The sequence below is a fragment of the Acipenser ruthenus genome, chromosome 28, assembly GCF_902713425.1.
Source record: "Acipenser ruthenus chromosome 28, fAciRut3.2 maternal haplotype, whole genome shotgun sequence".
Lineage (NCBI taxonomy): Eukaryota > Metazoa > Chordata > Actinopteri > Acipenseriformes > Acipenseridae > Acipenser > Acipenser ruthenus.
The window spans coordinates 22,007,789-22,034,231 of NC_081216.1; the positions used below are offsets into that span (position 1 = coordinate 22,007,789).

Genomic DNA, 26,443 nt, shown 5'->3' on the forward strand with positions numbered 1-26,443 from the left:
AACAATGAGTAGTTTATGTTCCTATAGAAATGAGCGTCAGTGTTTCTGTCTGCCAGCTGTTTCTACTTCCTAACCTCCATCACTGTGCTCTCTGCAAGCTGCAGGGATTTAATGTTGCAGAACATTTACATGTACTGTCCCTCATTCACATGCACCACGGTAAAAGCACAGCAAATGTGTAATAAAGCATGGTGAAAGAATGGTAGAGCACAGGTAAGCCTTGTAGACAATAGTGAGGTATAGACTGAACTGGGTGTACATTGTTTTATCCATCCACCGGCACTACTCAACCATTTCAACGGAAAAGGTATTTTTTTTTGTCCTCATTAATTTCATCTGTGTTTGGTCCTGGATCAACACATGTAAGAATTGCATTGATTTTACAGTATGTGGAATAAACAGATTCTATCTCCAGCATGTTACAACATTGAGATGGCTTGGATGAGGGTATTGTAGACAGGCACTTATTAAATATCTTAAGAATGTATCTCACTGTTTTGTGAGGACTGAGTGCAAACTAAATAACAATATTAGGTCACCCCAGCTTGCCCCCAGCTGATTAAGGGTATTCACTCCAGGATCTTGTTTGCATTGACAAATGACATCAATCTGAGTGTGTCAGGGACCTAGTCATGATGACCTCATCCTCAACACAACTGAGCTTGTTCTCCCAAACATGCAACATACAGTACAGTTGCTGTCTGAATAATGGAATCGCAAGCCTTTTTCTAATTGAGATGCGTTTTATTATAGAGCGATGATGATGACACAACAGTTATACAGAGGGGGGTTACAAAGGGCCCTGTTTTCCACTGTACTATAATGGTAAGGCACAGTTTGTTTAATTCATTATGCTAAAAGAAATGATGGTGTAATCACACATTATGCAATAATGCCCCTTCCATGTGCTCCTTGTGCTCTTCAGTTGCATGTCCCTTAACCTGGGATATATCATTTCAATTCAGGGGATTTTCAATATAACATGGAAAAAATTGGAATCTTCTTTCCATCCCTGCACACAACCCTAATAAAAGGCTTTTTATTCAAATTGGAGAGGGTTGTTCAGTCACCATGAGCACCCAATCCCCACAGTGCAGTTGAGAGCAGAGACCATGGAGAGCAGAGAAGCTCAGTAGAGATATCAATTCATTCTCAATGCACACAATCTCTTCTATTCATGAGCGCTGATCCCTTTTATCAGAGCTCCCATCGAAGCAAGCCTGGGGAGATTGGGGTTTACAATAGGGAAGGCTTTAGTGGAGGATGGAGGCAGAACACCACACAGATGCACACATGCTTTCTAAAGTGACACAGATACAGTCTCTCCTGGTCAACCTCTTAGTTTAACCTCTGCTTTATTTTTCACTTGTGATCATGAGGCATGCATCTCAGATCTGATCTGAGAATGCGACTGAAACTTGAAATGGTGATGAACTCATTATACAGGCATTTATAATAAGCCGCTGTGTCCCTGATGGTGAATATTTGAGGAATACGGTTCTTGAGTTATAAAGGTGTTTGAAGATTTTTAAAATGTAATACTACAGCACCAGTTAGTACCAGGAATGAAACTATTAGGCTTCTAGAAATACAAAAACTGAGAAAATCACACCCAGTCCCTCAGCTCTAACCACATTAGACCACACTACCTCCCACTTCCACCAAACTTTATTTAATGAATAAAAATACATATTTTTTATCTCGTTTTGAGGGGAGGGAGGCGGTGAATTTTCTGCATTTCCCGGAAACCATGTGCCTTGCACGGGGAGGGGGGTTTACTGTAGATTAGAATTACTCTCATCAATGCCTCGGTTTGAGTTGTACTTTTGAGGAGAGAGAGAGAGAAGAGGAGAGGAGAGAGAGAGAGAGAGAGAGAGAGAGAGAGGAGAGAGAGAGAGAGAGAGAGGGAGAGAGAGAGAGAGAGAGAGGAGAGAGAGAGAGAGAGAGAGAGGAGAGGAGAGAGAGAGAGAGAGAGAGAGAGAGAGAGAGAATTGGGTGTTGCCTTCCTCTGGTCTCAGTTCGTGTTAGAGTCTTGCGCCGAGTGGACGATAGTGTTTCTCTTCCCTTGTCTTTGAAACAATTAATCGTTACATATTTTCTTCGCAAGCAGAAGATAAACGAAACGACTAGAAGATGGGAGTAGAAGGTTGCACCAAATGTATCAAATACCTGCTTTTCATCTTCAATTTCATTTTCTGGGTGAGTTTGGTTTTTTTGGGTTTTTTTTTTCTTCTTCAAATCATGTGCCTACGTTTTTGCTTTGGGGGTGATGTTTTTTTTCCTAACGTGACCTCGCTGTTTATGTTTCGTGGTGCATGTCGACAGATTTTTTTTTTTTAATCAATAAAAATAATGTTCCATAATGGATGTGCTGCGCTGTTATTGCAGCGAGTTGTACTTATGAAACGACATTTAATGGAAAACATAACGGGAACTTAGTGTGATAGTAATCGGCGGTAGCGCTGTCGGAGTGTTGGTGCATGGTTGCAAATTAAGTTTGTCAGATAAAAACAAGAAATTTGGAATTTTAGGTAGCGGTTAGAAGCGATTTCTTTATTTCCAGGCGATGCACTGTGTGTGCCCTTGTCGCTCGTACGCCAGTTTGCTATGTTTTTTGTGTTAATTTAATGAATGCGTTACGCGACGCGACGTGTTTTTTTATTTTTTATTTATTTATTTTTTTAATATATACGATATATGTTTTAGTAATTGCAGTCACATCGTACCATGGCTGAAAACGACGGCGTAATTTATAACCACTGCGCTATGAAATAAATTAATGAAACTCGTGTCATGTGTTTATGAAAAGGCGGAATGTTGGCGAAAATTCGGATTAATAATATTGCATGTTGTGGACGGAGGGTGCTCTGTTTATTACCGTATTGAATAGATTTATTCAATTTGCACTATTTTGCGGAGAAACACACAAGCATGTTTGGTTGTGGTGGGTCGGGGTCGTGCATTTATGAAAGATGAGCACAATCTGGATATGTTCTTTCTTATTTTTACTGTGTTAAAACAGCACGTTATTTTTGGTCATATTCCTAATGTATAATTGAAAAACTATGCTGTAATTTGTGTTATCATCAAATGCACTTTTTGAGGTTTCATTTAAACGAACCTGGCGTTTCCTTATGCCGTGGTTAATGTGTCACCACATGTGTTCTGTGGTACAGTGAGGGTATTACCATAATACAGCCAGTGCAGAGCGGGAGGAGCTCATTTGCATACCAACTCCAGATATAGCTGAGCAGTTTAAATATTTAGCTAAATGTTAAATCTTATAACTAGATTTATGAAAAAAAAATACAAGATTTAAGTTAAATCTGGAAGACATGTTCAAATATATATATAATATATATATTTTTACACATGGCACCAGAATATTATTATAATAATAAATAATAATAATAATAATAATAATAATAATAATAATAATAATAAAACAAATAAATCAATATAATGTTTGTTTGTCGTATGATAAAGCAGGGCTGGGTGGGGGTGTTTCACATTTTCTTGGTACCTTTTGAAAGCGTTCATATAGAGAGAATCGGTATTGATTTGAATAATGGGTTACACAGGAACCCACTCTGCTCGTCCATGATGTGTCACTGGAAAGTTTTTTATATTGTCTTAGGGGTGGGGCTTTTTGTGGTTTATTTTATCTGGGGTTGTGTGTGTGTGTTTAATTAAAACAGACCCGCTTTGATGAATTGATCTATCACTGGGGCAGGACAAAAAATAAATTTAAAACACACGTGATACTGTAGCAAACACGTATGTGTAAATGGAAAGTGACTCAAGGGAACATTTGATATGTCATAAACGGGACGCTTGTAATATATAAAATATGCAGGTCATGTGATTAAGCTTGAGTCAAGAGATCAGACACACAGTCGGGGGGGGGGGGGGCGGGGGGGGGGGCGGGGGGGGGCGGGGGGGGGGGGGGGGGCGGGGGGGGGGGCGGGGGGGGGGCACCCTAAAGCCCGGGTTTTAAGTTACCCGACACTGCCTGGGTTTCTATTTACTACTCACATTTCGATTTATTAATTTGAATTTTTTAAGATTTTGGAATTCATGTCAAAGTCACAGAGTGGTTGTCGCCTTCCTGATCGCAGTATGAATTGTTACAAAGACCCTCTTTGTGTGTGTCTGTTCCATGGGAACTTTAACTGCCCTTGTGTCTCCAGCAACTTACCAAGTTTGCACAGCACGGAGAAGTGCCCCAGGGTCACACGGACACACACACACACACACACTGATCTCTCAGCGTCAGGCTCCAGTCTCATTCTCTCAACAGAAGACCGCACAGCCTCTGGGCCCCTCCGCTATTAAATATTAGGCAGCGTGCACATTCCCAGCTCTGCACCAAAAGGGCACTCTTTGAAATTATTTATTTGTGTATATTGAGTTTTGGTACAGGCAGTAACATCTCATCTACAAAGTGTGTTTGACAAGGATTGGTTGGCTAAAGAACTTAAGGGGCGCTTTCGCTTGTAACAGAGCTTGGTAATCAATGCAGGAAAGAAGTGACAAAGAAAGACTGATTCATTCTTCTGGGGGATATGAGTTAACTAAGGCTTCTCCTCCCCAAACGCTCCCCTTTCAGTCCTGTTCAACACATGCTATTGGAATGTATCCAGGGCAACATGGGCACCGCCCCTGTTTTTGAGAACAGAGCCCTAGGATCCTCTATTGGAATCGCCAGAGCAGGCATCTCGATTTAACATCCTGGTGTCTCCACAGGGCCCCAGTATCAGTGATTCTGTCTTCAGTCCTCGAGGGCAATCCCAGTGCATGTCTTTATTCTGATAAGGTTGGAAATAATTGCATTGACCCTTCGAAGGACCTGTTAAATAGTTTGGGCTGAAGAGACCTGGACTGGAAGTGAAGACCCTGCAACACTCCTTACTGGTGACCTCAAGTATCCATTAGACGTTATCCATTCTGGTACTGATTGCTCAGTCAAACCCATACCTAGGTTTGCAGTTCTGACAATGAGGTGGTATGGCTTGACTCTGGGATATCCCACATTGGTAAAGCCAGCACATGCCTCCTAACTATCTGAGGGCGTTGACTGGCAGGGACCCGCAGCTGCCAATGGTCCCGGCCAGGGTCTGCTTGGGAAGTCCCATGATGGGGACAGGGATCCAATTAATGAAATAAAAAATAATAAAAAAAACATTCATAAATGTGCAGTAAATAACTGTGACTCTGAACTGTGTTCTGCTAATTCATCTCTGGCTTTTGAGGCCAAAGACATGTTCCAAATTAGATGCCCAATTTCATCTGTTCCAGTGGCTGTGTGTTGTGTTTTGTTTTTATGGAAGTTAACATGATCCCAGAAGGAATGTCTATGATCCTGAGCTGCACACTGTAGTTCTAAATATAAAATCCTGAAACTGTATAGCAGTCACACATGTTGGGGATATAGATAGATAGATTTATATAGAGATATATCTATCTATCTATCTATCTATCTATCTATCTATCTATCTATCTATCTATCTCTATCTATCTCTCTCTCTCTCTCTCTCTCTCTCTCTCTCTCTCTATATATATATATATATATATATATATATATATATATATATATATATATATATATCCATATCCATATCCAGAGGATGGGCTAGGTGCAGGCTGACCCATCTGAAATTATACTCGGCACTGTTCTGCTTACTGTAAGTGTGTTATTTTTACTAAAATAGGTTGTCATGGGGTCTGTGTAAAAAAAAAAACAAAAAAAAAAAAACAAAAAAAAAACAAACTGTAACTCCAGTCAGAGACAGCCGTGAACTACTCTTATCTCAACACCCCTGGTTGATGTTAGGGGGGGGGAGGGGGGGGGGTGCTGTGCATTCCGGGTGCCATGCATATACAGTAGAAAGGCTACGGAGCGGGTAGATTCTCCAGTGCCCTAGGGTTTGATTGGGAAGTGTTGAGGATGCATTATTATTATTGTTGTTGTTCAATTTCATTTGGAAGTGCATGATTTTAGTAGTCAGCCAGGGTGGTGTTGGATGCCATTCAGTTTGGAAACTGACCTCAATGAGTTAGATCAAGAGAACAAGTTCGGTACAGGGCAGAGTCTGATGTGGCGTCTTTTTAGCGTTCACAGGCTTCAGGATTTCGTGGGTCTGTCACTGCAGATCCTTTTTTCTCCATCACGTGTCTTATGCATCATCATCATCATCCACAAAAGGAGGAAACATTTGAGCTAGAGTGCCCTTCTGACCTATCAGTAACAGCATATTAGCATGGCTGAACCTTGTTCAACTGCAGATTGCAAACGCTCTAAGGAGAACAGAAACGCGCCTCTGTTGGCGTCTTTGTGTTTTTTAAAAGTCTTGACGTGTCTGGGTTTGCTGGGGTAGGTGTTATTGTTCAGTGGATAACAGATTTCAAATAAAAGATTAGCTGTCAGCAGTGTTGAGGTTAGTGGTTTGGGTAATGAGTCATTTTGGGAGCGGAGTTCATGGATGATATGTGGTGGAAATATTGAATAAGCAATAGGTCAGCAGTGAGGTATAGCTGATTTACATAGCTGGAGGAGAGTAAGGAACACCATGGTCTATCTGTACTGCGTATTTCTATTACCCTTTATAACAGGCTGAGACATTTCCACCTGAGTGTATGGTTGCAAGTATTTTCTTTGATCCTTCAGTTATATTTAATATACAACTTGTTTTCGTTCTGGCTGACTGCATCTCTTAGTAAAATAATGTGGCCTGGTTACAAGAACAAGAGCTGTGATAAAAATGAACACACCTGTTCAGGCAGCATCTGTAAACCTATGCGGCAATGTGGCGTAGTCGGCAGATTTTTTCATGTTATGGAATTCCAGTGACTTAATGGGGTCTTTTAAGAATCCCCCCCAGTGTTGCAGTTTTAGTGCAGCCTTAACTTTGACAACAAACAGCCCTGTTTTAAAGAAAGGCCAATATTTCTGGGGTGAGAATTGTAACATTATTAAAACTAGCAGGAAACAACTTACCGTAGCAGCAGGAAGGAAGTGTTGCCTAACTAGGGTCTTGAATCATAAGTGGGTATCAAAAACGAAGTCAATGCTTTTGTGTGTTCGAAAGGCTCCACTAGCTTCTGTCTCTGTGCAGTTGCTAAGTGCCGTCTCCCTTCAGCAGCAACAATATTTATTTTGTTGCTTAGTAACTGACTACCTCACCGCTGGAATGGCCTAAGTAGACCAATTTGCAGTTGCACACAAGGATAGAATGAGTAAGAGGAAAGTTAGCAATGCTGAGGGAACTCTTTTGGTCTCTTTGGTCTTTTGCATAGATGGCAAATAAAATTCTACCCCCCTCAACTCCACAGGCTTCCTTCCTTTCACTCACTCACTCACTCGCATACAGTGGTGTTTCCCATCCTCTTTCACACAGTTCTATAACGTTCGGTGTGTTTTTTCCTCACTGCGAATTGGATGATTCACAAGGGGGAGAGTGCAGTAAAAGATGAACTGACGCTGACAGACTGTCCTCATGCCTCATTCTTTATCTTGGTTTTGAGTGTGACTCTGGGTCAGCTGTGAGCTTTCTTTTTTTCACTTCTCAACCTCCACTGCAGCTTGTTGAGTTGTGCGGAAGGGTTGAGTGCTTTTTTAAAGTAAAGCCAAGCATCCTGCCTTCTGTCTCAGGTTTAGGTGCTTTTTTTTTGTACTTGGAGATGATTAAATGAGTAACGTCTGAGGGATTAATCACGTAGCCTCCCTCCGGCACTGTTAGAATATCAAAACAGCCTTTGAGGTGCTACGTGAGAGGAGACTGCAGGCCTGGGTTGGAATCTTAGCCACCAGAGGATACCAGTACATACCAAAAAAATAAATAATACTTCAGTCTCTGGGAGAAGTGAATTTCTTATGGTGCCTTCCTCCAGTGCCATTGTCTGTCCCTCGCCTTTCATTTAAAAAAAAAAAAAACCTGCAAACTAGGTCTTCTGGTCCGTTCTTATTTTCCTAAGAGCCTCTGAAAATGCAGGACCTGGAGCATGGATTGCACTGTCAGCTAGTCACTGGTTTATGACATGCTTTATGTTTGCCACTTTTAAGTATTAATGTATCAAAACGTCGCAGAACGTGGTTACGAGACAAATAAAAGAAGTGATTCTGCCGTTGCCTGTACTTGTTTTAATTACAATAGTAGAGTCTTCAGTTCATGCAAGTGTCTGTACATTTAGATCAGAGGTGTCGTATACCACACCGTGTTCTGCGCTGGTTGTCTTGCTGTCTCAATAGAAACGTGAAGTTTTATGCTGTGGTATTATTCAAGCTCTCTCTACACATCTGTGAATTTTACAAAACTATGAACCACAGGTGGGTTGTTCTAATGTGGTATTTCTTACAGTCACTCGTGTTGCAGGGAGGATAGGTTAGCGGTTACACTGTGGTGTACCAGCTGCTCTGAGAGTAGTTTGGGAGGCCATTGGAGGCATTTTAAGATTCTCGTAGAAACCTGTGCCGTTGAATTTGAGTTTCTTAGTAGTTCTTAACCTAGTACTGTTCAGTGTGTTTTAAGCATTCTGGAGACAACTCCTGAGATTAAATCCCTAGCATACCAGCCGCCGTGATGCGAGGGCTGAAAGAGAAACTTATTAACTGAGTTGCACCACCGTGTCGTGATCAGCGGATCAGAGTACATGCTCGGTTTACCTCTTCCTGTTCTGTGTGATATCCTGTGAGTTTTCAGGCAGGGCTGATTCAGTTTTGCTCTGTTAGAATGTGAACGTACGTGGGTACGTGGATTTCTCTGCAGTTTTGATGCAAAAATAAAGGGGGGGAGGGTGGTTTGGGGGCTTGTGTAATTCCAATTAAATAACAGAAGTGTGCACGTTCGGATTTGTTTGAAGGCAGATGTGTGGATACTGACTGTTGTTTTTCTGGATGGTGTTTAGCTGGCTGGAGGAGTGATCCTCGGAGTGTCCCTGTGGCTCCGACATGACCCCCAGACAAGCGAGCTGATGGGATTACAGCTGGATGGCGAGGATGCCCCCAGCACCTTCTATATTGGTAAGGAGCCTCCTATACATGCATGGCCTTAGAAAAGTCTACCATAGTGAAAACATAGCAAAGTGTAATGAAGTATAGTGAAGGCATGGCAAAGCATAGGTAAGCATTGTAAAAAATAGCGAGGTATGGTAAAGCATATTAATAAACCTGGCAAACCAGGGTAAACTGTGGTAAATGGGCAATATAACCTTGTGGCAAAACTACAAAAATACCTTGCAAACAAATACCATGGTAAACTTTTCTAAGGGTTATTGTTCTGTGTAGAGAGTCAATCAAACCCTGTTCATTTTCAAAAACTTTCTTTTGCAAAATGAATGCTAGGAGGTTTACTGCAGGTGTTTTGATCTGCTGACTCAATTCGAACTGCTTGCAAGTGAAGGAAGTGATCTCAATCTGAAGGTCAGCATATAGGTCAGCTGGGCTGCAAACGCCAGAGCAATGCAAACCCAATTATAGAGTATGTAATGTACATGCATATGCATAGATGTATGCTTTTATATTCTCGTCTATATTTGCAGAAGCAGCACCCTGCTCTCTCCAGCATTGCACAGGGTGTGTCTGTGTTGGAGATCTTCAATTCAGTTTTTTTTTTATCGTCTTCACTTTGCTTAAAGGCTTTGCGGACTTTGCATTTGGAACAAAAACTTAAGTAAGCCTGCCAATTCCCTGCTACTTACTGTGCCCCACGCACTGAAGTGTTGCTCGTAATTTTTAAAATACAAAAGCAATGGGGAGGTCAAAAACAGTAATGGTTTTACTACCATTTTTGACAGCATGAGAGCTCAAAATCCCTTTAAAATATATCGTGCCCCCCCCCCCCCCCCCCCGCTTCTGAATTTATTAATGTATTTGTTTCCATTTGCAGCCCAACTATTGTTTGTTCACACCAAGTAAAGGCTTGAAAATTGTGTGCTGTGTCAGTAGGTACTGTGGGGAAAGAGGAGCACTTTTTACTCGTGGAGTGTGGGAAGCTGGTGTTGACATGCCAGCTGGCTGGTTTGAGATACAAGGCCTGTGCTGGTCAATGAGTTTGCTCTGTGTGTAACCAGCCCAGTGCTGTCCTGCTCTTAGTCCATTCATTCTTGATGTTCCTTTATATATAATGTAGCTGTGATGAGGCCAACTTTCCTATGCTCTCTCTTCACAGCAGGTAAGTGAAGTTTGCTGTGGTTTACCGGTACAAGCTCCACGGTGATGGGAAAGGGTGGTAAAGCAAGGGGAGGTATTGCAGAAACATCCGCGATGCACAGACTGAAAAACTTAACTAACGAGTGGCTCTTCAGAGTCTCTCCTCCCTCCTTCCCTCTCTCCATTTTCATGTCCAGTGCTTTTATTGCTTTTATTGCTCCTCTGTGCTAAACATCTTGGCCGCAGTCTTCTTAGAAATGTTTTACAGTAAACAGAACAGAAACTGGCCTGTTAAAGCATGTAGAGCCAAAACAGAGACGATTATTCAATTTGGAATTTTCCAGAATTCAGTTCAAACCACATGCTGGTATTTTGAATGTGTGTTTTTTTTTTTTTAGGGGTGAATAAATTTGTGTTTCTTGCCTGTGTCTCTGTCTCTGTGTGGTCTCTGCTGTACTCCGTCCTCTATCCAAGGAGACCCTCAGTAGCGCTGTGTGGATTACGAGGGAAACGCTGTCCGAGCCAGATGTTTTGAAGCGTCTCTGTTTGGCTGTGCTGATGTCTCATTGCAGCGCTCCACTAAAATGGAGTCCTAGTATTAACCCTTTAATATGCCTGCTCTGTAAAATAATACATCTCTTCATATTGTCTTTTGGTCATGCTAGTTTGTGATCGATTATGATAGATATTCATACATACCAAGCATTTCATCTTGTGAGAAATGACTAACTTGATCACAGATCAATACATTTTTAAATACATACTGTTTTGTAAATGCTAATTTTGTTTAATTAACTAGTAAACTTAACTGAAGTTTCGTAAATCCGTCAGATTTCTGCATTCCTTACTACGGCGTGCATTATTTTGACTACAGAAACACTTAACATGCTGCCCCAGTACATGTGAGAAGAGTCCCCAGCTATGAGAAACACAGGGACTCCGGAGAGCTGTGCAGCTGTGTTAAAGGAAGAAAGGTTTTCTTGTTGCAGACAGGGCTGATCCTCCGCAGCAGCTGTGCTTATTTCAGACATTCAGTTTTAGTTCAGAGGGGCGAGCTCTGAGCAGGATGGGGGTGTGATTGAGGGGGCAGAGGTGTTCAGCAGCAGTGGGACTGGAGCGCCGAGATTAACACGATTTCTCAACTCTTGTTTTTTTTTTTTTCTTAAGCAGTGAGTCTTTTTGTGGGAGACGAGCTGTTTTAAATTCTTAGATAAGCTTCAAGCGTTTTATTTTTTTTTTTATTATAAAAAGTAGTGAAAAATAAATAAAAGGGAACCAGATATATTCGATGACAGTTTATTAATTTGCACCAGTAGCCTGTTTTATTAGCAGTATTTATGTGTAAATATAGCAGTAGCTCCCAAATGGTCCTGACTGGGCCCCACACTCTTTTTCCTTCCAGTTCAAATTCATATCTGTAAACTTTCATAGCATAAACATTCTGTCCTCTGTATGCTCTGGTCCCTGCGGTTTGATGATAACCAAGGGTGTGTCATGTGATCGCCCAGGATTCCAGCTGCAACAGAAGGCTGCAGCTTATCTGTTGGGATAAGCTGCTGTCCCAGGGCATGAAGGGCATGGTAATGTTGCCTTTTTGTTGGGCATCAAAATTCACCAAGGCAGTTCTAGGGGGCAGAAAGGCAAAATATATATCCAATCCAAGGGCACCAAGGCAAGCAGTGTGGAGTAGTGGTTAGGGCTCTAGACTCTTGACCGGAGGGTTGTGGGTTCAATCCCCAGTGGGGGACACTGCTGTTGTACCCTTGAGCAAGGTACTTTACCTAGATTGCTCCAGTAAAAACCCAGCTGTATAAATGGGTAATTGTATGTAAAAATAATGTGATATCTATATAATGTGAAATAATGTATAATGTGATATCTTGTAACAATTGTAAGTCGCCCTGGATAAGGGCGTCTGCTAAGAAATAAATAATAATAATAATAATAATAATAATAATTTCATACTCATTCATAAAACAACAAAAAATGAATCCAACAAAGCTTTTTGGAGTTAGCATGGAGCTCACAGACGGAAAAAATCACACAGTGACACTGCCAGTGAACATGTGTGATTGAAAATTCCTGGAGGCGCGGTCATATTGAGTGCAGTCTAACAGCATCTCTCCCTCTGTTTGCCCGTCATTAACCAATGATACAGTACGTCTCTCTCGTGACTTTTTTAATTTGAGAGGCATTGAAGCAAGTGGCTTGAGCACTGCAGCAATTGCTGGCAGTGCCGTCGGTTATTTCGCGCTCTGCTGTCTCAGTTCTGGAGAGCTAGTGATCCCTGGAGGAGAAGGAGGAAAGCGGAAGGAACGCTTAGCGGCGATGCTACCAAGGCTGAAGGAACAGTAAGTCGTTGTTTGAAAATTCCTGTTCAGCATCTAAATTGCGGAGAGGGAAGCAGGAAGCAGAATTCATTTGCAGTCTTTCACAGGATTTATATAAATCGAGAGTCGGACTCTCGATTTTTTTTTTTTTTTTTGTGCTTATTTCAGTCAACTTGCCATTCAGTCTGGACCTGGTCACGCAGCAATGGAAACTGTGCCGTTTTCTTTGCATTCTGGAAAAGATGAGCAGTGGAAATTGTAGATGTGAGACCACCTCTGAGTGCAAAAAGAGGAGGAGGAGTGGAAATTCACATCCGCTTACTAAGATGGGTCTTGCATAATAGCTGGAAAAAAAAAACTGGCACATTGCTCATGTAATCATCCCAAAACATGTCTAGCTGTATTTATTTTCCATGAAAATAATGCTTATTAATGTATAATCTGGTCGAAGGAGGGTGAATAGAAACGCAGCAGTAAACCATATGTTGTGGAAAGCAATGAAGTCCAGCAGGAACAGTGTTAATCGATCACAAAGGCAACAGACTTCTTAATGGACTGAGGCACACAGGCATTTAATTACCCTGCTCCCTTTCCTGCTCCGGATTCCCGCCTCCCAAATGGAAGGGCTGATCGAGGTCAATATGAAAGTGATACACATAAGTGGCCTTTAAAAGAGCATCTCTCTGATTCTGAAAGACTGATATAAAACAGAATCAATTCCGCCCACCGACTTCTCCAGCGCAGATGTGAATTGCCTACTGGGACACTGGCAGTTTAGTAGAAGGCTGCAGTGAGACTGCAGGAATGCTTTGGGCTGCTCAACATTCCGAGTTTACCTGCATTGAAGCCTGAGCTAGGGGCTTTAGATTGATTTTAGTAATTCATTGTGTACCTAACTTGTAATAATAATGGTTTTAACAACAAACGCAAGAACTTACAAGGAGAGCACAAGGACTTGTTGCATCAAGATCATTCTTGATTATAGCCCAAATGAATTTAGTATCGGTTTTGCATTGACTACGTCCTTACTGGTACAGTATTCTCTTGCCTGGCCTATTGATTTGCCTGCATGTTGAGGTTCATTATCCTCTGACTCATTAGTTTATACAGGCTGTTATGGGAAGTAGGTGCTTCCATTCTGAACTGTAATTCTCTTTAGCTGGACTGTTAGACTTGATGTGATTTAGGAATACTAAAAGAAACTAAATTCAGTAAACTCAGCGGCTACCGTTTTGGTGCACAGGGATAAAGGAATTGCTTGCTCTGAGAATCTGACATGCTGTGTTTTGGAGGCTGTGGCCAGTGCAGAAAGGAACAGCGCTGATTTTTCTTGAGGTGTTTCTGTGCTTGCTCATGAATCTCTAAGGGCATGACATAACCCAGCTGTGTGCAAGGGGTGAGGCCAGGAGCCTGGAAACATTGCGAAATAGTTTCCATCCATAGTAACTTCCTCCCCAAACTGCTTTATAGGGTTTTACTCTTGTATAAGAGAGAGAAACGAGCAATTCAATCTATTGCATTTAATGAGCAGGCTTTATTTCCCAGAGCTAGAATCTGTCCAGGAGATTTAGAAACGATGGGTGGGTGCATTTCTTTATTGAAGAAGAAAACATGTTTACCTTCGCTGCTGTTCAATGTAGAATTAAAATGTTTTTTTTTCTTTTGTTGGTGATAATAATTTTGGATTCCTTTTTATTTTAATTTTTTTTAGACAACTCTAAAAGTTTGCCCGACAGCAACAGAAATAACACAAAGACACTATGGGAGTGGTGACTGAACCCTCCCTCGCCTCACTGAGATTCAGTCAGGAGTTTGAACTGAAGCCCAGCCGCTCTGCCAGGTCGAATGTGCAGATACTCGCCTGGCTCCATCCCTGTCTGGTTTTAGGATGTTATTCTCACAGAAGGGAAACTTTTACTCAAGTCCCAGTTAAAGTACAAAACACCGGTCGATTTATAATTAAAAAAAAAAAAAAAAAAAAAAAAAAAAAAATTGAAATGAGTGCTCGAAATCCACCTACCCAGGTTGAAAATCAAGTGCAATGTTACTTAAATAGTTTTGCCTTCCCTTGCCCTTACCCTTAGAGGTAGCACACACTAACAAAGGCGTTAGCAGAAAGGTTGGCCGCTTGTCTAATGTTTTTAGGTGAGAGGGCTGCAGTTCATTGCACTGTTTGCAACGCGGCCTGCGACAGAACACCCGTCTCGTAAACTTCAGTCCAGGCTCCGATGCAGACTGAGCAAGAGGCTCTCTGAATCAGTGACGGGAATGGGCCGTCTCCCTCCCTCCTGCTTGTGTTTTTAATTCCCCCGGAGCGTGTGATTCTTCCATTAGCACTGCGATGTGCATTGCATACCCATCTGTTTCTGTTTAGGGGGCTGTGGTGGGGCTGCTGACACCAGCACCACATGCCTCACAGAGCATTTGTTGTAGAGAGATGGGAGAGGGATGGGGGTGTAAACCGTTTCAGTATTTCCAAAGACAAAAAACACTGCGTGAAGTTGAGTGCTAGAAGAAAGTCCTTGGACAAGCATGTAGGTAGATTATGGATAAATATTTCTAATGATGCATGACTTGGTAGGGGTTTTAAAATCAATTTTTTCTTGTATATAATAATACCCACGCTATTTTGCTAAGGTTTCACAGACTTTATTTTCCTGTGCAAAAGGGTCATTGTGGGTAGCGTGTTTCTTTTAACTCCTATAGGGAAGTAGTTAAAACTTCAAGACTAAACTTTTTGCTCTGTAAGGTAAATAAGTTAAAACCAATAGCAAATGTTAGCAATGCCATTCTGCATTGATCCTTTTTCTTGCCCATGGACAGCATGTGTCCCAGACAGCAGACATGACATCATGCCCCACTCTTCAGCCCTGACCAATGAAACGGCAGCTGATTTGAACGTACGGACTGGCCACGCCCCCGAGCCAATGAGAGACGGGCCCTTCCTTAGTGTGGCTCTCCTGTATACGTCTCACAACAGATTAATAAATGTCACGCTGACGGATGGCACTGTGCTGGAAAAAAGGGATCTGCCTCAAATTGGATTCATGGTTTCACTGCTGCAGAGATGCAATTAAGAAAATTGCACCGTGATTCGGTTAACGTTGTTCGATTGGATTTTTAAATCAATCAGGTTTTTATGTGACATGAAGGAAATCCATTCTCCCAGTTAATGGAATGAGACACTTCGTCTGGGCTTGAGCCACACAGTGAGAGAGGATATGCGGCTGGATTTGAATGCAGCATTGAAGAAATCTGCACAGCTGTACAGCTACCATATTTAATTTTTCCTTTTATTTTTATTTTTTTTAAATAAATTATTCCAAAACACTAACACTGAATAATTAGTTAAAATATTAATGTCACAACATTGTTTTACTAACAAAAAGATTTATTGAAGTGTAGTGAATGTAAGATGATGATTCAGCCCCTCTCCAGGAATCCGTTTTATTTTAGTCCCAGGGTTTTCAGGATGGTGTGGTCAGGACAGTAAACATTCCACTCGCAGTTCAGAGTCGCTTCGTAAGGCGTTTTGGGAATTTCCTGAGATCCTCGTTTAGCAGCAGCCGTGGAGCAGTCCACAGCTCTCTTCCCCCACCCCTTTCTCCTTGAAATGCGCCTACTCTGTCCTGTCAGGCAGCTGTCCCCATCCTGCTAGGTTTGCAGTCCTTACCGCCCTGCTGGAAACTACCTTGAATGTTTTATACAAAGACTAAGAGGCTGATGTGATCACCCTATAGCCCTGCCGGGATAAACCACAGCTGATTTTCTTATAGAGCATTTTACAGAGAATTGTGTGTGTGTGTGTGTGTGTGTATAAAATATATATATATATATATATATATATATATATATATATATATATATATATATATACATATATACAAGTGATGGTACAGTAGGGAGTTAGCAAGCTTGAGATAAAAGGGTTCTCACATCCTGTTGCCATTCCGAGTTTCCTAGATGGTGATGCATCTAACTGGTTCCTCCACTGTGCCAGTTAGGGAGAGGGATCCTATTGCTAAACTCCCATCGACAGACTGCTCGTCTGGGAAGGATCACTAGAATGGGAACTTCCACCTACTTTGCTGCCTGGCAACAATTTGTTCTATTAGTAGAACTGAATAAAAAAAATAAAAAAACAACTTTTGCCTGTCCACGGTTTCCTGGGGAACAGAAAGCAATGTGCATCCTGCTTTGTGAGATGTGGGTTAGTGAGTGAGGATATTTATTACCCTCCTGTGACCCTGCAGACAGCTTCTGGGACCCTCCAGCTGCTTGTCTGGTGGAGCTCCAGCAGAGAGTGAAAAATAGTCACATAACTCTACTGAAAGACATCAATGCACATGGTTCTGTCCCTTGTTTATATTCTCCCCTCATTCCTCCCATTCTTTGTTTCCCTCTTTGTCCCCCCTTTCTCTCTCTCTCTATTTCCTTATTCCTTCCTCCCACTCCATTTATCACTCTCATTGACTCATAAACCCCGTCACCCCTCCCCTGCTTATCCCTCTGTCTCAGGCAGGCTGCGTGCTTCTGCAGAGGAGCCAACAGTGTTTATTATATTAGGTGTTTAGTTAAAGAAAATACAACCAATTCAGTTGAAGCATTTGCTTTGGGCATGGGGCCTCTGGGGTCATTTTAACTGAACAGTTAATAGTGCTACCTTTAAAAAGCACCCTGTCTTTTTTCGTAATCCTGCACCCTAATAAGGAATATTGATTGGAATCCGCAGAGCGGAATGTTTGCAGTGAAGGAATGTGGAACCAGAGCAGAACCTTGGCTTGTCTTCCTAATGATGACACGCCCCCAACCCCGCCCCCTTCTCTCTGCTCCTGTTTCAAACACCTCCCATCTCCGTCTCCCAGCTGCTAAAATGGAGGCTAGAGTTTGAGGAACCTCTGATGGTCAGACATGTTGTTACTGCCCCTGTATCAGAGCGCTTTGAGCCATTTTTACTGCAGCAAGCCCATTGCAAAAGCAGAGCACAATGCAGTAAAGCACAGTGCAAGCAATAGCAGAGAAGTGTGCTGTGGTGGAATGGTAACTGCAAAATGACTTGGTTAAACTCCAGTTTCAGAATGATTTACACTAATCAAGGCACTGGCCAAAACGTTTCTCTATCCACCTTAGTTTCCTGTTATTTTTCTCTGATTTATCTGAAGTTTTTTGTAGTCATGGATACATTTATAAAATAGTTTTACTGTCGTCTTTACCACAAGGTAGCTGGAGTTAATTACCCCCCAGCGCTCTTTCTTTAAGTGTACCACGTTGATCTCGCTCTTGCTTTCCCCAGGTGTGTATATTCTGATCACTGTGGGCGCTGTTATGATGTTCGTTGGGTTCCTTGGTTGCTATGGCGCCATCCAGGAGTCGCAGTGCCTGCTGGGAACGGTAAGTGGCCTCCGCTGTGTAACAGACTTGAGTACAGTAGTTGATAGACATTAGGGCTGTGCTGATGCTCGTATTTGCCATTAAGTATTAATTATCAGCAGATATTCAATAAATCCATTCATTAAAGAAAAGGTGTCCTTCCTTCACCGTTTTACTATTGAGTACAGTCACTGGCAATTAACTTCAGCGCTGAGCGTTTTAACAATGTGAGTGTCTGCCCTCCCTTCCTTCCCCTAAGAAAACATATGTTTACCGACATTGTGAAAGTTGCAGTTGCAAACCACTTCAAACTGTCATCCACACTGCCTCAGGTGGTGTTGTCTAAGAAGTTGTTTTCAGTTTAGTACCTAGAAACGCCCTTGTCATGCTATTGGTACTGCTGCATCATGTTGGAAACTGTCCCTCTGTGTTCTTTTTTACACTGAATATATATTCCTTGTTTTACTTCATATTATCTGTAAACCAAGCTTTCTCCTACAATGTTTTTCGTGGCATTATTTAGTGCTGTTGTCTGCTGTGTTTTATTTGCCTCTGTTTGTTTCTTGTTGCTTGTAGTTCTTTGCCTGCCTGGTGATCCTGTTTGCCTGTGAGGTGGCTGCTGGAATCTGGGGCTTCATCAATAAGGATCAGGTAATGTTTTTCTCTCCAAACAGCAGGATGCCAGTGTGTGGCCCTAGAGTGTACACCTGTGTGCACCAACAGTGCCCCCTGGTGGCCTGCCAAGTGGAATTACAGCCTGACAATTGATTCAGTAATCTTCAAGGGACACTTTGATAACCTAACGTGTCTGTCCCACACAATCACATTGGGGGAGTTTATTTATTTATTTATGTATTTATTTATAAAAAAAAAAAAATCGGAACCTTTATTGTGCTCCATACTATAGTACTTAAGATGGTGTCTCTGTCATCCACACATCTGTCACTCACAACACAACACTCCACTACATCAGGCAACCCAGCAACCACAACAGCACTGACTGCGTTGCAAACACAACAGTCACAACGGTATGCACAATACCAACTAATAGAACATAACATACGCATATGGAGATTACTCACACCTGTTTTTCTCCCAGTTTGTGAACTGTGGTATTGCTTGGCATGTTGAAAAATACGGGGGTCTGATCAGCATTTCCGATCTGTCCAAGCTGGTACTGTTTGTTAGAAACGCTGAAATTGTAAAAGCATCTTTGAATTCCTCAGGAAGTAAGTCACGTTGCTGCTTGTGTACTCGGACAGGCACGTCTTTTTGGTGGTGCTTTTTTTTCACTATACTGCACTCGAATTTAAGACGCAGGCTATGTTTGAGAAGCAAAAAATGTTTACAAAATTGCGTCTTAAATTCGAAGGAATATGGTAGTTAATAAGCACGGTGTAGTGAATCTCCTCCGAGTTAATAAGACTGACATCAGCGTGAGACCCGTACTTCCCTCTCCACTACAGAGCTTGGTCTTTTAGTGGAAGGGTAAGACATCTGTCTTTGATTTCGCATCCAGCCCTCACCTCACCTCTCCATCCAGTTCAAGAGGCTGAGATGCCAATTGATTACAGTGTGGGAATGCATGAATCCCAGAATCAAGTTGGTTTTGTACACAGTCTTTACCTGTAGATGAATGCAGTCCGAGATGTTGGTGGTGGTGATGATGATGTGCTTGTGCACTGGTTTGTATTCACAGCGGTCACAGGGTATGTTCACATTGCTGATGTGCTTGCTGGTTTTATTTTATATTTATTTTTATTTTTGTATTGCATTTCCAGGTCACTGAGGAAATGAAGGTCTTCTACGACAGCGCTTTCTCCTCGGCCACTGTGCCAGCATTGTTTGGAGCTGCAGGGAAAGAAGAGAAAAAGGCGAAAGCAGAGGGTGTTCTGAAGGTCTTCCACGAAACGGTAACTGAGATTCTGCACTGAACCATTCCCTACAAAACGAGGTGTTCCCCCTTCATAAGGCAGCCTTTAAACAGCTGAACCTGTTACAATGCAGTGTGGGTGTGGCTCCCATTTGCCTCATTATACCATTCCACCAGCACTTTCCATGTGGTTATCAGGCGGGACACAAACAGCCTGATCTTGTAGCTCTGGCTCCCCGCTGTAGCATTATAAAGGGGAGTGCTGTATATACAGATGAAGTCCCAATCAATTGAGAGGGCATGGTACATCCACCACTGTCTTAACTTGTATTTTGTTTTTTCTTTCAGTTGCAATGCTGTGGTACTAATAAAGTGTCACAAATCTTATTGCAAACGAATGGTCTGTGTCCCACGAAGGACTCGTTTCTGGAGAAGGTCACACAGATCGTAAGTCTTATAGAGCAGAGAGACGCTCAACCTTTATGGCCTTTGGAGCATTTTTATTAAATGGCATCTACTTGTTATTGCCTTTTTCTCTTTAACTATAGTGTCACGGTAACTTCGTCTCATTTTGTTGCCTGCAAAAGTTAAGTCTGAATGTAACTGTTATTAATTCTGCAAATGCACTCCTTCAGATGCTTTTCTGTCAACTCAATATAAAATAAGAAACCAGAGCCTAAAAATGATACGTTTTGTGGTATTTTTCAACCCCACAGTGATAAAGTGGCTCCATTTCTATGTGTTGAGCTTCATAACCAGCGTGAAATTTCACTGCTCTGATTACAGGCTAATCTACCCCCACTGGCCTCAAAACAAGAAGCAGCAGTTTAGCCAAAACAAAGGATTTAATCAAAGTAAATAAATAAATAAAAAATTCAGTGAAGAAATATTGATTTAGAATGTATAAAATAACATATTTACGGCTCATGTTCTGATTCTGTCATATAAAACTCTATTTGGTATTAATGGGGGTTAAACAGAGGAATAAGAGGCGGCTGATGTTTTATATTCCTCTTCTTGCACAGAGCTGTCACAGCCGTATTGATGAACTCTTCACCACTAAGCTCTACCTAATCGGGATCGCTGCGTTGGTTGTGGCATTTATCATGGTAAGTATGCATGCTGATAAGGAAAACTTTTGTAACGGTGCTGACAACAGGGCAGTACAGGGATGGAAAGAAGACTCCTATTGCATAGCAGTTTCACTCATTCCAGGTTTACTACTAGCTTGATTAGCAACAGCGTATAGACAACACGCTCAGGTGTGTCTCTTTCAACTCGTAGTAAAACCAGGGGTGGATCAAACTGCTACGCAATGGGAGTCGTCTTTCCATCCCTGCCCTACTGCTTTTCTACTGAAGCTGTGCTCACTGTCTCTGTTTTTCTGCTTTCAGATCTTCGAGATGATTTTCAGCATGATTCTGTGCTGCGGAATCCGGAACAGCTCTGTCTACTAAAACCCTGTCCTTCCGTATATGCCATAGAACGACCTAAGAAAAGTCTTTGTTTTGTTTTATATTTTGGAACACAGTTAGCCGCTTGCTCCTTATTTTGCAGTCTTACTAATTATCCCAAATCCCAAAGTGTTTTGAATTTGTAGCCTCTCTTGTGTCACCAGTTGGGTATTGCTCAATGCAGGAGTCCCAAGAAACCCGCAGTATGACCTTTTTATTCATTATATTTCTTTATCGTTTTTTTTTTTTTTTTTTTAAATCTGTAATTGCATGTTTAGCGTTTTAAAACTTGTTTTAAGAATGCATTAGGTGTTGACTTACCAAAATGGTTAAGACTGGGAGTATACAGTGAGTAATGCATCACAAGGTTAGGTAACCCACACTGAACCCATGCTGTATATCATGGTACATTATCTGTTTGTAGGACGTACTGCCTGGTCAGCTGGGGACTTGGTGAAGTGTCCCCACATCCATTAGGAATGAGGAAACTGAATTTCCCAGGCTGAGCTGATGCAATGCTACCCTGCGTCTTGGCTCTGGTCCCAGATTCTTGCCTCTGCTTCATGCATTCAATCATTCTGTATTAAACCTAATCTATAGAACCACTGTAGGAATGGTGGGCCTATGGAAGCAGCAATACTGCCACTGTATTCTTAAAGAAATTGAGCAAGGCATGTGGGATTCAAGTGATCAGCATGCATGCGTGTGTGTGAAGGAGACGGGGATGTACAGTCGGGCATGCTTTTTGGGTCACCTGGGGTTTCTGAGGATCCTGCGCCAACTAAACATAGGCTTATAGAAAGCTGCCATAAGTGTCAAACCGTGCAAGACTTTGTAATAAGTGTAGCAAACGGATAGTGTTGATCCCAAAAAAAGGATGCTTGCTGCAGTCATGCTGCCTAATGTATCTGTGTGCAATGGGCAGAGCCTTTGTGTTTTTTAATACATATTGGACAGACACCAGCAGTGTTGTTTTGAACCCCTAGGTGGTGCTATAGTACCGGATCACTTTTATACAGAAGCGCACCCTGGTGGATTGGGACAACATTGCAGCCTTTTTGTTGCGTGTGCATCTGAAATACAGAAAAAAAAAAAAAAAAAAAAAAAAAGCAAAACAAAATAATTGTACCTAAATCTGTTTGTGTGGCTGTTACATTCATTTATGGCAAGCGTGGCTCGTTAACACGTAGAATCTATGCATATTAATAACTGTAATATATATATATATATATATATATATATATATATATATATATATATACACATATATATATATATATATATATATATATACACAGCTATATAAAATTGTAATGTAAAAAATGTACTCTCTTTTTCTGGTACTGTGTTATTACAAAAAATAAAATAAAGGAGCATGGATTTTAGTCCAATTGGATTGATTTTGAATAGCTGATTCCTTTTATTCTCCCCATGACTACACATTGGGTGTATCAATGCTTGAACCCTGAACTCCAACCACTGAGCTACTCGCGCTCTGCACTGTATGAAACCACTGGCTTCCCACTTCAGCTTGATTATCGGAGCATGTCTAAGACTGAGCTTTGCAACTCCATTATACCTAATCCCTAGTCTACAGAAAGCATCTCTTTGATACCCTTGCAGGTTTTTGGCTTCTTGCAGGGGTCTGGGTTTTACCTTGTTCAAATTCTTTTTACTATTTCTACTATCTCATAGAGATCCAGCATGTGCTCTAAAACATGAATGTGAAAAAAATAAGAAACTACAGAGATCTTCAGAAGAAACCCAATCTGCCATCTAAAAACCAAGCTCCTGGATTTTATCATTTTTATTTGTTTATTTTCCACATATTTAGGACGAAATGTATTTTACAAATAATGCATGTCAGTGATTTGCTATTTTCTTCAGTTATATTCTTTCTACTGTGCACATGTCCTTATTAATTAAGAAAGCAGGGGTTCTTGATAAAGGTTAATACGTACTGATCGGCCTGCCCTTTAAATATCTAGGAGATATACCTCCAAAATAAATTGGAGATGTTTAGTGCTGAATTCAAGCTGTTTTTGCAGCTTGTTCTACTGCCTTTTTGATCTTTGTAGACACACGTTTTAAATGTTCCTAAAACTCCAGTTTTTAATGGACAGAGGCTCTAGAGGTAAAAGATCCTGTTCATATTACAAAACTAGAACCAAACACTTAAGTAATATATGTCCAGTTATTTTAATCTGTTTTGTTTTTTCATTTTGAAACCTTTTTTTTTCAATTTTTTTAAAAAAGAGAAACGCTTTGAAATGAAAAAACAGCCCTGGACAAAACATTGTTTAAAACTGGTCCTTAAATTGTTGTGAACAGGGCGGACTGGTCAAAGCCTTGATTTACACACATGGGGGAATGCAGATAACTGGTATTTTGCTTCTGCAAGCAAGCCAAGTTCAAAACCCATCTGGGTACACATGACCTTGTGAACTTCTTTGTTGCAAACACCCCGTGCTGGAGTCGATTTAATTAATGTAGAAAATTAATAAGACTGTTTATTCTAACTATATTTGTTCTAACAACTGGCATATATTGAAAAACAAAAAACGAAATGATATATTCAGTGTGTGTGTGTGTATGTGTGTATATATATATATATATATATACACAAAGTATGTATTGTAAAGCTATATATTTTAAATGTATAGTGTCATTTTTGAATATATCATTAGTTGATGATTATTTTTTTTTTACTTTATATGAAATGATCATTTTAAATATTTTAGTTCATATGCAGTTGCATTGGTAAAGGAATGTAAAATACACTTTTCAGAGAGGTGACCTCCATAGGGTGCAGATATCTTTGCAAGCGACTTGAGACACATTGTGAGAGTAATCGGTCTCCGTACTGCAGTAGATAAGGAGAGAGCTGATCTGCCACCACCACCAACCACAGCATGTGTTAGGGGGTTCAGATTTTAAGAAATCATCAACGTTTTTGTAGTTAGATTTTATAAAAACATTTTTGGCCATTTTAGCAATGTGCCCTTTTTTCCCCAGAAAAAAAGTCCACTGCATAGGGCATCCCTTCCATCATTTACCAGCATAACCTGTAAATGATGTTCACACGCGGATTACACCCTGCGTAATTGTAATAATTGGATGAAAAAGAGTTGAGACCAAGCGAAACCTAGCCAAGTCGGTCTTGTGTGATCAGAACAGAGGCAGAACTAATGCTTTAGATTTGTACGACTGGGAATCGTATTACCTAGAAACCAGATAATGATGATTGCTTCGGCACACCCAGTTCAAACAATGCAGAGATGCCAAACCCCCACTGCAGAAACAAGCTTGAAGCTCCTCCTGCTGCAGCTGAGCATTATTCTGGAAAGTCTGTGCATGATGAATATTGAAACTGAAAGTACCTCCTAATAACATCTACTCAAGTGTAGCACCAAAGAATGTTTTTTAGAGAGACAGGTGGTCCTGCTCCAAGCATGCAGTGAGTAATATGGGAATCAACACAGTTATTGAATTTGGTACTGTGCCAGACTGCGATGTGGAGTTCTGAGGGGGATACAGTGTGTAAATCCAGCACTGTTTTTATCAGCATATTACAGTCTGAAATGTAACGGTTGGTCATTTTTATTTGTGTTGCTTGCGATTGGAGAGTTTTAACACCAGTGGATTCTGATCATGTGTAACAGTGCAACTCTTTCATGACTTGCCTGCGTGTCCGATTTGAGTTGACATGAGAAAATCTGAAACCCTCTGACGCTGCTCACCCAAAAACAGTGCCAAAGGACATTGATCATTACCCCGTGTTAACAGTTGAAATAGTGCCTTTCTTTTTAAACTGGGTGTCAAATTCCGAATGTGTCTCGGTCTTGGGGAGGTGGACTGGATGGGGGGAAAGATGGGGAGGATCGGGGGTGATCTGAAACGTGCATACTCTGCCAGCCCTTGAAACCTTTGTAAGAGCAATCAGCCCTGATACACTGCAATTAAAACCCGATCTTAATAAACACAGATCATGTTGTTCATTTATTGACTGACATTCTCTGTGCAGTTTCTTTCACTTGTACAGCACCAGATAACATTAAAAAAAAAAAAAAAAAACGCATTTGCAATGTGCTTCTTTCAAAACTGCCACAAGTGCACAACTGCAATGGTTTGTTAATCCAAATAAACTTCAAATGCTGTCCTGTCACAGTCCATTCCAAAGGGATTTGATTTTGAACCCCTTTTCAAATATTGGACCTAAAATTCTACATCCCCTCCCGAAGGTAGACCAACATTTGTCAGGCAGATAAACTGGCCCCCTGCTGTCCAGTCTATCTCTCTGACCGGCCGACCTGACCTGTACTGCCCAGGATCCCTCTCGCCTGTCAGGGGCTCATTACGTGACAGTCACTCAGTATCATTCCTGTATAGAGCATGTGCCTGCTGTTGGTGATTGAATATCGTACACATTTGTATACTGTGGTGCTTTTCTTTCTTTAGTGTGAATACAGTATGTAATAAAATAATAAAGAAGAATAAATAACACTTGGCAAAGAGCTGCCATGTTTGTATCTTTGTATCTGAATGGAAAAACAGTACAGTTTCACTGTTCTTTTAGTGTTGTTGCCATTTGTAGTTATGCTGACCCCTGTAAAGCATTGTAAAGGCCAGAGGTATGGTAAAATATATATATATATATAAAAAAACAAACATAGTAAACTATGGTAAATGCATAGTACAACCAATTACTGTTTAAATTTACTGTGGACAACTTTTATAAGGGAAATCTCTATAACCGCTTTTAAAAAGTACTAGAAAAAATAAAACACATTTTGATAAAGATATTGGATGTTTTTTGACATGCAGTGCAAACATGAAATAATTGGTACGCAGAAAAAAAAAAATCTGATTTGACCATCCTAGCAATTACAACATTTGGGCACTCGGTGGCGCTGTGTGCTACGTTCCAATGGCAGAAGCTCCTCTTGCTATGTGTTGATTCCTCTCTTCCCAGTCTGCACGCAGTGAATTGTAAACTCCGCCCCCAGCACAGCAACAGAGCTGCTTGGAGAGTCAGGATCAGCGGTCAGTGTGGGAGGAGGACAGTGCAGGCTTTGAAAAGGTTTGTTTAAACTCTGAACTGTTGGAATCTGACAATCTGTGTCCTTTGTGTACTTCAGAGGAATTAAAGGGGCTGTTACCAAGGCTTTAAAATCCATTTTAAGAAAAAAAAAAAATGTTTAAGAAAAGCGTTACGTGAAAATGGTTTTACAAGATTGTGTCCAGAAGCATGTTTTTCTCACTTCTCAAC

At 41.1% G+C, this 26,443-nt stretch overlaps 1 protein-coding gene across 1 annotated transcript; it reads left to right on the forward strand.

Annotated features, from left to right (window-relative positions):
* The first annotated feature begins 1,986 nt into the window (after positions 1 to 1,986).
* Positions 1,987 to 25,686, forward strand: LOC117434948 (CD81 protein-like). Its single transcript, XM_034057686.3, has 8 exons — positions 1,987 to 2,199; positions 8,905 to 9,019; positions 17,771 to 17,868; positions 18,424 to 18,498; positions 19,629 to 19,760; positions 20,069 to 20,167; positions 20,746 to 20,829; positions 21,115 to 25,686. Exons 1-8 carry the CDS (start codon positions 2,134 to 2,136, stop codon positions 21,175 to 21,177), a joined length of 732 nt encoding a protein of 243 aa, XP_033913577.1. The 5' UTR covers positions 1,987 to 2,133; the 3' UTR covers positions 21,178 to 25,686.
* The last annotated feature ends 757 nt before the right edge of the window (positions 25,687 to 26,443 follow it).